This window comes from Mya arenaria, chromosome 15 (assembly GCF_026914265.1).
Source record: "Mya arenaria isolate MELC-2E11 chromosome 15, ASM2691426v1".
Classification (NCBI taxonomy): Eukaryota; Metazoa; Mollusca; class Bivalvia; order Myida; family Myidae; genus Mya; species Mya arenaria.
The window spans coordinates 39,957,776-39,970,149 of record NC_069136.1 but is presented as its reverse complement, the minus strand read 5'-3'; the positions used below and the strand labels follow the sequence as shown (position 1 = coordinate 39,970,149).

Genomic DNA, 12,374 nt, shown 5'->3' with positions numbered 1-12,374 from the left:
TTTACTCGATGCGATAGAAAATTCATAGCAACTAGATCACCAATAAATATGTATAGTTTTCTTCAATGATGAAATAAAAGGACTGGTATTTATTGAAATCATAATTGATATTGTTTTGTTTTTTGTATTGTGTTTTTTGTAGGAGACTCTACAGTTATGAGTAAATTAATTGGGGATAAGAAAACAACACATTTTGAGGAAAAAATGGAATCTATTCCTGAATGGCATTGTAAAGCGAAAATCAAGCCACAAGTCAGTTTTTCAACACTACCTCTAGACCTGTACGTCTAAGGGAGTTTACTACTCTAGAGATTTAGAAACATGTAATAGCAACGTGCAAACTCCATCTATTCAGAGAAAAGCTAGTATGTATATCAATATTTCAAGAACTACAATATTCAGGACCGTTATAATTTAGGAGTTCGTTATCATTTGAATTTTACATTTTTTTTAAAAACATTCTACCTTTATATCTTATCGTGAAATGTTGAAAGTATCAACAGCATTCTTTTGCAATTTGTGAACAGTTCACTAACTGAATCTATATTTTGGACAATAGGTAATATTGTCAGCGCGCCGACCAATAAGCACCTTTTCTGAAACTTAAAACACAATTATCGAACGAACATGAAGTTAGAAAAAAACAAACAATTGTATAACATCAATAACAAGAAACAGTAGAAAAAGCACTGGCCATCACTTCTGATTAAACTAAACGTAACCTTTATATGCGAAATATCAAAAATGAGACAAGATATCAATTAGAAATTTTAGAAGCTCACAAGCTAAACAAGCTATAGTATAAATTAAAATACAATATAGTACATGTATTGCATTAATAAGAGTGAGATTGTGCACACAAACTGATTTAAACCCCCAGTAAATTTACATTTTACTGGTCGTTCCAAGGCGGTACCTAACAATCCTTGATAAACACACATAGTTTATATATAGTATTTATGCACCGTGTTGTTTGTGGAGTTTTTTGTTGTCATTCCATGTTTCTTATTTGAGGTGTTTTGTTTTTATGTTCTATGTATTTGGCCGTTTTGGCTACTGAGCTTGTTTCTGTAGTTTTGCATATAAATATTCAATAAAGCCGATAGGAGTTGATAAAAAACAAGGACGTCACTATGTTATTTTACAAGCAGTGTGATTTATGTGTGTGTGCTATTTCAAACCAGTATTAAGCGGTGAAAATATATAACGTTGCAGAAGCATACAAAACATGTCTTCTTCCTACGTCGAAAGGGTGATTTTGCTATTCTTGCGTCTGAATTGGAATTAGGCAAATGCTTAATACTTGCACTACGGGTTTGAGAACAGTACAAGAACGCAACATGACCGGTTCATAAGGTACAGATAAGGTTCTATAAATGTCTAAAACTTAAGGTCCTGCAACCGGCCATTTAACGTTCTTGCACTGTTCTAGAAATGTATTCTTCAACTGTTCAGAAAGTGCATGCTTCTAGATTTGTTTGATGATTAAAACGTAAACTATAATAGTCTTATTCAACTAATAATTGTAAGATACAATTATGCGGGATGGATTCAACTCATTTTAAATTATGCGTATCTAAAGATACTTCATTATAATTGTAAAATGTGCAGAAAGGCCTGCCACATTAAGAATATATTGAACAATCTTGAAATAATACAAATTATATAGTACACAATAGTTCTTTGAAACAACTGAAAAGTGTTCACATTCTTTCATTTTTAGCGGTTTATTGCATGCGTTATTTGATGATAAAAACGATCGCCTAAGTGGGAATAACTGGTCTTGTATCAATAGATGCTTCTTTCTATCAGAACAAATAAATAACAATTTAAATAATATCTGTGTACAACTTTTGTTTCGTATTCTCTTACAGATTGTTCAATAACTTTTTCATGAATACTTGGATTATTGTTTTCATTGTATTATTTTTAATCTTTGATTGGAAGGGTTTCACTACAATATAATCATATTGCTTTATAGTTAGCAATATAAATGTTGGAAAGTTTTGTTATATATTATTTTAAGCTCTGATTTACATTCTTTACATACTCTATAAACCCGCACAAACAGCAAATGGCAAATGGCAAAACCGCATTGGGAATGTTTGTATTTTTCCAAACATTAACCAAACATTTTTACATTTTATTTGCGACACAATAGAGCTATTTCAGTGAGACGTATCCACATAAGAGTTCTAATATGCACGTTTTACGATGTTTGATATCTAAAACAAGCCTTTCCGTCGTATTTCAATAGAATTGATTTATTTCGATATCTAAACCTTAACAGCGTGAATGAGTGTCCTTAAGATTGAATTGTTAAAGCAAGTGTAGAGCAAATATTTGAATATGCAGTAGTGTTCAAGGGATTTAATACGTTAACGTGATTGAATTGAGTAAGTGCTCGTGTGAAGGAGCTAACAATACAATTAAAGCTTATGGGATAAGTCGAGTATGTAAATATTAAAACCTCTTTAGCCACATAAGAAAAGTAAGATATAAAAAAACACTCAGACAATGCATCTAAAATGGAATAACTCATCCTTTTGGGGAAAAAAAAACACGTATTCAGTGATTAAAGAATGCATTATTATAAAGATTCATCCTCGGAAAACTTTTAGACAAGGCAGTTGAAAGGATTCTCTTTTATTAACACTAAAAATATTTTTGTTTCAAAATTGTTTTTCCTAAGTTGATAAATTCTTATTTTCATCTCCAAACAGTACATGATATATACATATTTGAATAGTGATATGTGTTCAATGTCCTTATGGTAAGGGATTATCAAATTAAACAAGCACCGGCCATTGATAGATTCGTACACATTCTTTTATGGGAAACACATTGAAACGAAAGAAGTTTGTGTTAAATGGAAACAAAATGCTCTCTACAATGAGACGTCAACAAAAGTTCAAATCATGTAATGTTATTACTTATTAATTGTTTCATTTATATGAAATGTATTTGCAAAACTGTGAATAATGTTGAAACTTCAATTAAGTATCTTCCAAAATAAGAATATAAAACTAAAAGCTATCGGTTAAGGTTGTCAAACGACAATGTTCGAAAAGCCTAAAATCCACAAACCGAGAGGCAATATTGCCGTGACACAACAAATATCACTTACTTTTTTGATAAGCACATAAATAAATGTCAATAAGATTATATTGAAGGCTATATTCAGATTGGTTTACAAAACTGAAAACATTGAATAAATGCCAATCTTTATGGTCAAACAAGATATTCTTATGAAATTGGATAAATTGAATGCTAAAGCTTCTTAAAAGTAAGGTGTGTGTCAACGGAGGTCTTATATTAAGACATTATTGAAACTAGTTTGCAAAGAGCAAAGGCAAATACATAATTATTATATTCTGTGGCCTCAAAATTCTCGCATTATGACGTCAATTGACAAAATGTATGCGCGTTTCAGTGTAATTAGCAGACGATGTGTATTTAACCTCAACCGTGATTGCATATAAAAGTTATGAAAGTATATGCGTCAGTGCCTCTGGTAAGGATGGAAAAATTCCCATCATAGGGCCAAACAAGCCTCCATAACAGCTTTCACACGAACTCGTGTCGGATATTCCATTTGCACCGGAAACAGCTTACAGTAAATATTGTCAAACATAACTGAAGAGCTTTTTTTGTCACTTGACAGATGGTTCAACGGCAAATTTGGTTTTAGTTTTATTTGGCGAATGGTACCAAACATCAGACATATAAATCATGCTCGGTACATAACATACAACGTCAAGCATGGTAGGCTCTGAAAACGAAATATGATTTAACTTCCATCGTATCGTTAACTTTTGGAGGAATGCATAGACCATCATAATTATTATCATTATTCCTAAAAAGTTTTCTGAGCATTTCTATTGAAACATATCTAAATGATGTGTATCGTCTGGGCCTTTTCTCTTTTCTTTCATTTTACCAAACTTAAGAATATAGTTGGAACTTTGTGTATTAACATAAAAAAGTGGTTTAGTGTTCTAATGTGGACAAATGATTTTTGGTATTTTCGGCTTGTACTTAGAACATTTAATTGTTTTAATCGTGTTGGTATTTGTCTGAAACTTCCTAAATAAAATGGCAATATGTTTGTTCATTTGATATGTCAAATTGTTGTTGTAACTTTGGTTAGTTACACCATGAAGCAACAGAAATGGCTAACATATCGTACAGTTAATCCCGCCTGATTTTTCTTTCGCGATATGGCCTATCGCATGCTTACTCTTAGGCTGAGCGAATAGGCATTATAAAAAAGGCTTTCAGATATATCTAAAAATAACAAGAAAACATTTCTTATTTTTTAAGGAGGAAAGCATTGGCAATATACCGGTCCTGATTATTTGCTCTAAAGCGAAATTAAAACAGGAATTAAAAAAAACATTCATGTCTTTATATAGTATCATGGGTATCGTTGAAAACAAGTATAATTTGTTGATAAAAATGATAATTTTACAAGTAAATTTCATTATTGAACAAAGAATATAAGATGACGCGATATCCTATTCTATCGACGTAAGTGGACATAAACAAATTAAATTTGCAAAATCTAAAGATAGTATTTATCGAAATGTTTGATTCAGTTTAATTATATCCTTGTATTGTTTCTTACAACTGCCTGCTTAGTTTGCGATACCCTTTGAAATGCAACAAAAACGTAAGACCTTTCTGACCGTTTTTATTTCAACACACAAACTGAACCCACTTTATGTTAATAAAAAGAAATGATTATTTATCAATTTAAACAAATTGCACTCTTTTTATCAATACTTCGCGCCAGGCCATTGTTTGTTTGACGCTTATTCCACGTCCATTTCTTCCTTTCAAATATAAATGTTCATCTCCTTATTGGATTTTTTTGTCTCAAACGAGATACGATCTGTTTGTTCAGTGCCGGCCTTTTCCAATACCTCTACAACAATTACATTTAGCTAACATCTAACCAACTGTGCGTTGTTGTAAATTCCGCATCATAGTATGGTGATGATATAAACGGATTTTGTTTGGATAACCAAAGTCATGGTAATCATTGTATTCTGTTAATAATTTTCATTAATCAAACACGATATTTTAAGTGGGTTCTTTACTTATTAATACAAATGTTTGTAATCATTTGATGAAAATCAGTACAATAAAATCCTAAAGAGTAATACTTATTTTGCAGTGAGTATGACAAATGTCTTTACGATATATTTCACGTCTTCATAGCTAAAGTGTCGTCGATTGAACTGGAAGGAAATGAAACAATTCTTTTAAATAAAAAAATATTAACCTAGCATGAACTTTTTAGTGTGTGCGGCGAAATGGGAAGATGAGGGATACTACACAATAAACGTCATCTTTGTAAATTTTACATAGCGGATGTGTTATCCTTACGCTCGATTTGAGCGAGGATGTTTACATTACATTAACGTTGATATAAATCACAAATGGAAGGAACGCGATGCTGTTAGCTTATCAACTTTAAAATTGTATTAAATATGATAAATTAAATAACTAAACGATATTCTCATTGTTGGAATCCAGAAGTTGTTACTGTGATAACTTTTAAGAATCACACTTTTTAGAGATATACAAAACGAATAGCCTCCGTGTTGAGGACTGATATACTTAATATATTAGTTGAGTTCAGTTCGAAAGTTTGTAAACTAACAATAACTCTTCCAAGGAATATACGTATCCATCATGTGTTTCCGGTACGGATAGAAAAATCCGACACGAGGGCACGTGCGTAAGCCGGTAACGAGGCTTGCCGAGTGCCCGAGTGTCAGATTTTTCTATTCGTACCTGATATATATTTCATGATTGATATTTTTTCTTGCATATCTAAATTTATCAATTTGTGGAAAAAATTCCGTTCAAAACGAACTTTTGTATAATTACACCAAAAAGCGCGTGCGACGTTGTTTGCTGACGTCATAGAGCGCAGTAATTTTGAATAACTAAAAATAGCGTTTTTATACGATTATTTATTTTCAATTTTAACTAAAAGTCTTGCAAACATATATATTTGACTGCGCTATATTGAAAAGGTATAATATACTTTTCATAAACCATACAATAAATGAAATAAGAAGTGGCACGTTGATGTTGTGACTCATCTTACATGGGGTATGAAAGAAGGGTTTTTCCAGTACTGGTCACATGACCGGAAACACACGTCCGGTATGCAAAAATGATAATTGTACTGTCTTCCGCTGGTTAAACCACTTATCTATTTCATTGGCTAACGTGATCTATCTTAGTCAGGCGTGAGTTTGGGCGAATTGCAAAGAACACTGACACAGACTTTTATAGGAAGCTTGTGACATGTGATAATTGAATATGCTTTGAAGTAAAATAGAAACTTTGTATGGCAATCAAAGAGAATAGAAAATAATGAAATATGTATTGCTGTTACACCGTGCGGTTTGATGCGAATAAATAGGAATCAAATGTGAGACATTTGTTCATTCTCAATGTAAGGTCGTGAGATTGGCAACTCAGAAATAAGTGTCAGTTGCGAGACATTTTTTTCTTTCTTCTTGAATGATCTTGAGGTTAAAAGTGGCGCTGTAATGAGTATTCCTAATATGTTATGCGGTTAATATAGTTTGAATAAGCTGCATTGTTGCGTAATTACCAAATTTAGATCATAGAATAAGAAATTGTTTTAATATCGACGAGTTACAAAACGCAATATAAAAAGCAGAATACGCAAATGCTTTTAAAATGAATCAAAACAAATACATGTATATATCTGTGTTTACAATTTCGCCGCAGCCGGGCAACAAGATGCTATCGGATAAAAAAAGAATCTGGGTCATCGTATTTGACAGGCTTATTTCCCTCATTTGGCGTGATATATCAAATATTTAATTTTATCGTATAATCAGTTCTTTTGTTGATTTTAATTCATTAATAAGTATATTTTCTATGTTTAACATAGCCTGAATTGGCTCTTACTTGACAAATTTTGATTCTTAGTAAGTACGTACACAAAATAAATGGTTATGCAACTGTGTTGTATCAAACCATTTACTTGTGTAAGAACCTACTAACATCCTTTAACCATTACTTAATGCATTTCATACACGTATATAATGACAATCAAAGCGCATAAAGCGTTGACAAGCTTCTGGCCTGCTACAATTTGTGAGTATAGTCATCTGATACCGACTGGAACGGAAAGTGTGTGATGATTTCGCCTTTCTCTCAGTAATTCCAACCAAGAGTCTTGAGCATATTGCATATGCATATTTATAAAACTACTGATATAAATCTGTTTTATTTTGTCCACGAGTGACATAGATTGAGGGCAATATTAAGATACATCAATACATACAGGAGATAAATAGTATGTGGAATTCGATCCCTAGGAATTTTGTAAGAGCATCCTATCATTGTAGAAATAAACTTTAAGCGTAAACTTAATTAACATGTCCAATGCATTTTGTTGGATGCATTTGGTAAAGCGGTCATACCCTGGAAGTAAATCAAAAATGACTCAGTCATGTCTGAAGTGAAGAGATCTTACTAAATAAATGTCTAAATGCTTTATCCGTTGCAGATAAGGTTTCATATGCAGTTGAGAATTACTCCATATTTCAGTAACAATTTTGGTATTCTACATATTGAATAGGTATTTCAAGAGAGTGATACTCCATGGTTTTGATTTAATCCATTTTCAGCATACAAATCTAAAAGTATTTACAAACGAATTGGCGAGCATGCATATTCTATCTTTAGATGTTTATGTAAATTTCTGATTACAATTACATGACTATTCTCACAAACGTAGCAGACCGAAAGCCTTTCAACGCTTTTAATGCTTTGAATATACAGCATTAAACCATACCAAACTAATTCTGTGTTAAGCATCCTGCCCTAATGACAAAACCTACAAGAAGGAGGGAACATATGTATCTTAAATGCTCGTAAAAACCTATCATCAATGTAAAACTTACAGTACCGTGTGTGTGTGTGTACACTTGCAGGTCCATACTGTACTTAGTCAATGCTAATAAAATACATGAATATATCTGGATTCCAAAAAAATCCAAGAATCTAATCAAATCTAATATTGTATATCAAGTATAATAATACTTTTACAATGTTCTAGTAAGCTACTTGCATTTCTATCACAAAATGTTCTTTGAAATGATTCCGTTATTTTCATTTGCCTTCAATTAAGCCTAACGAAATTCAAAGAAGGTGTTGTTGCCTTTGAACTTGAAATAGTTGATGGTTACTTGCATTCCCACTATAGATTCCGTTTAATCAGAAAAATCCACGGTATACTGAATTCTGCATTTCTTACACATTTCATAAAAACCGAAAAGTACTTGAGGAAATTGCAGACAATAAATTGATTGTTCGCTATATAAAAAACGATAAATTATATTGATAACATTTTTGTGTGGGTTGTTATTAAATCAAAAGCAATTGGCCATAACTAACCATACTGATATTTGTATGCGATAAAACGCCCCCGACAAAGTTGGCCAAACACAAATGCATATCTATACAATTATTAAGTTGATTTAATTCATGTGAGCATGCTGATTTATGAGAACGCAATTATTTCACTCAAAAGCAGCAGTATAGTGCAATTATAGCCCGTTTATTATAAATATTTAAAATAATAACCTTTAACTGTACATCGTCGGGATGAATACCTCTACGTAACAGTGCAAAGCGATATTTAAAATATAACTACTTTGGGTATTTCTTGGGCCCTACATACTCACTGGAAAGACGATGTAAATCGTTTTTCTTACGTATACTTTTATGGGGAAAATACAATCTGTCACATATTTGCACAGTCACATGAAGTTAATTTTGTGATTTCATAATTTTCTTGTTTTTTTTTTGTTAAGAATACTACTGAAAACCTAATAGCATTTGCTGACTTTAAGAAAGATTAATTTTGAAAAAAATAATTGAAAATAATACTTTTGTTCAGGATCTATTCCTTTTTAATCGAAAGTTTATTCAGTAGTATAGGTCGGACCTCTTTCCGCGTTAGCACTTCTTTTAAAATTTGCGCCGAACTGTCGATTCTAAGTTAACATTGGAACAGTGCGAATCAGTCCTCATGTTTACATTTTTTCGGCAAACACCGTCTAATAAAGCCTTAATTCTATGGATTTGCTTTATCTAGCCAGTGAAATTTTTATTGAATGTGTGATCAAAGTATAATAGTTATAAAACGTTTATCAAACGCTTTAATCAGATCAATTAGATGTTTGGGGGAGAACACTAGTGACCATATAACTATTTGGCTCTAATAACAGCGTATAACTGAATTACATATAATTCATTGCAAAAAATGACTTTAAGAAATGTACTAAACCTGATAAATTGTTTTCCTCCAGGACTCCTCGACATTAGATCTAAATGGGAGGCAGAACGCCTTTGGAAACAGAAACGATTATTTCAATGGATCAAGAAATAACACAAGTATTCCTACAGCAACATTGGAATATGAAGACCCCATTTACAATGCAGTTATAGTTGTTGAAAAAATAACCATACCAGTTATATGTGTTTTTGGACTTGTGGGCAACACGCTGTCCACGTTGACTTTCCTTCGTATTCCTCTTCGTAGAGCGCATTGTTCTATCTATCTTGCAGTAAGGGGAATGAGCGACAATGGCTTCTTGATAAGCCTTTTGATGACTTGGGTTTCAAGTGTTTTTGAACTAAGACTAAGTCGGCTCAAAGGTGTGTGTCAAGCTATTATTTTTACGACATATGTCTGTGGATGTGTGTCTGTGTGGTTGTGCGTGTTCATAACGGTTGAGAACTTCTTACTTATTAAAAACCCAATTATGGCTAGACGAATGTGCCGAGATATCATTGCAAAAGTATGTACTATGGCATTGATTTTGATTGCTATATGCATTTACAACTGCACACTCTGGATAGTAAATGAGGACTGCTCACCTAAAAAAGAGTTTATCGTATTAACCGAAATGTTGGTTTACGCAGACACTATTTTAACTCTCATTATTCCAACAGTATGCATATTAGTTTTGCTAGCGGTCATTTCGTACAAAGTACTCAAAATTCTTCGCATCAGAAATATGCATTCCAACACGATACCCAAGGAAAGTAACGTTATGCTACAGCAAAATATATTACCCATTGCGAAAGTAACAAAAATGTTATTTGTAGTGTCTTTAGTGTTCTTTGCTCTGAACCTCCCAAGCCATGCTATCCGTTTATGGCTTCTTGTGAATTATTTTATAAAAGGACAATCGTCGACAACGACAACAACTGCTACGATTCAATCAGCATTTCAGATCCTCTATTACACTAGTTTTTCAATAAACATTATCGTATACGCTATATTTGGCTCCAACTTCCGGCGACTGTTCCGGACAACCTTCTGTCGTTACCAGCCGCCGACTGTCTCTACCCAGGTGCAGACAGACGTAGTGACCCTAGGAAGGATGCGACGTCAGTCGAACAATGCTACATCGGAGATCATATCAAATGGCTGTGATTGTCAACTACTTGCGCCTACTATTGTTGAAAGGTGTCAAACCAACTGACCGCGAATTATTCACTTTGCTTTACTACAATTGCCTTTTCTAACAATGCTATTTGCATAGATTGATGACGCAAATAGCATGGATTGCAATTATGCAAATGAACAGAAGTATATAAATGCTTCGAGAGATACATTTTGTTCAAGAATTGTTACCGGAGCGTGTTTTTTGTGATGTTTTGTTTTTGTGTTCTATATCTTTGGCGTTTACTCTGTGCCATTAAACGGGGTTATGTTTAACCTTTTAGCTACTGAGCTTGTTTCTCTAGTTTTTCATATGAATATTGGTAGCGTTAACTAGCGTAATGCTTTTGTGACACATTGATATTCAATTAGTTTATAATTATTCATTGAGTAGGTTTCGAGTCAAAGTTAGCTTAAAATCTGTCATAATTTGTTTCAAATTTAATCAGTTCAGATATGAGCACGTATTAATAAAGAAAGGATATACAAAGTAAGTATTATTGTCCTCGGATTTATAAGTAAACTACTTGTAATTCTATTCATGGGCTTTATAAAGCAAATTGAGGTACTATTCATCAGACCTCAAATTAGTTTCATTTTTTTGGCGGGTGTCTATACCCTTGATATTGAGCCGACATATTTCTAGGATCGATGCCCGCATTCAATACAAAAAAACTAACCGTCTTCATGCAAGAACGTTAAACATTGGTTGCAGGTGGAAGGGATATTCAATTGCGCTTGTAAAAGAACCAGTGTAGCTCCTAACATTATTGCTGTGCATTATTTACCATAGCATAATTGCTGCGGCCGACGTCTATGGTTATAGCATTTTGTATGCGACAAATCGCTTAGTTACGTCGCTTGCAGAAAAGTTTGGCGGACAGGCATTTACGTTTGACGAAAATTATATATATTTATGCATGTCATTCTTTTCTACATATGGGATCATATCTGCGTTACTTAATATCCTTCGGTATTCAAACCGTTTACGTAAAACCGTCGGACGCTGACAAGCGTTATCGGTACACACCAACATCGCACGATGATAATAGATTTGAACGGAAGGTTTGATAAATACATATTTTGAAAAAAAACCCCATCAATATCAAAGTTCGAAATGAATGTGCATCACTTATGCATTATCTATTTCATCGATGTAATATCGATGTTTCAACATTAGGCAAACATCTGCTTGAATATACAAATTGTTTTATTCATGATAACTTTAAATATTTAGAGAAGTGACACTTTGAGGCAAGCGCACTTTAATTTTTACATATCGCTAGGCAAGCCATTTTCACCGAACTCAGCGTTCAAGTAAAATTAATAGTGCGCTTCCCCTTATATTGTATTATCTCTATCTATAAGAAAACTTTATACAAATGCCACTTGAGCCTAGCTTAAGTGATTCCATTTTTGGATTGACAACTTCCATCTGTGTATCTTCAGCATCAGTGAAAAGAAAACAATGTCTTTGTTCATTGCAATCGACGTAATGGAATCATGTCCATATTAGTCGCTTGTTCTGAATCACATCGGCAGAAATAACAACAGTCGGGAGGAAGGTTTCTACCGATATCTCCCGGTTTTTGCTCGTGAAAACACTCCATATCGGACCGAAAACGCACTTTTTATAAAATGATAGTCTATTGTGTTATATTTCCTTATCAAATGGTAACCTTGTTATTGTAGTCTTACAAACGTTAGCAGTGGTTATTACTCGAACACAGATTTTAAACATTCAGCTAAACTCTGTTTAACCGGTGACAGTAGTGTATCACTCCTGGTGGAATCGTACATGCCATTCTAAACGTTCATAAAGTTCACATACCTTGATGACATTTTACACACACTATAGCCC

The 12,374-nt window shown here is 33.1% G+C and overlaps 1 protein-coding gene across 1 annotated transcript in view; it reads left to right on the top strand.

Moving 5' to 3' along the window:
• The window catches only part of LOC128219375 (somatostatin receptor type 2-like), a 101,735-nt gene extending 91,182 nt beyond the window's left edge, over positions 1–10,553 (top strand). Inside the window, exons 2-3 of the mRNA XM_052927184.1 lie at positions 9,372–9,863; positions 10,128–10,553. Coding sequence (XP_052783144.1) covers positions 9,372–9,863; positions 10,128–10,553 — 918 coding nt within the window. The remainder of the gene's footprint in view (positions 1–9,371; positions 9,864–10,127) is intronic.
• Positions 10,554–12,374: the final 1,821 nt, after the last annotated feature.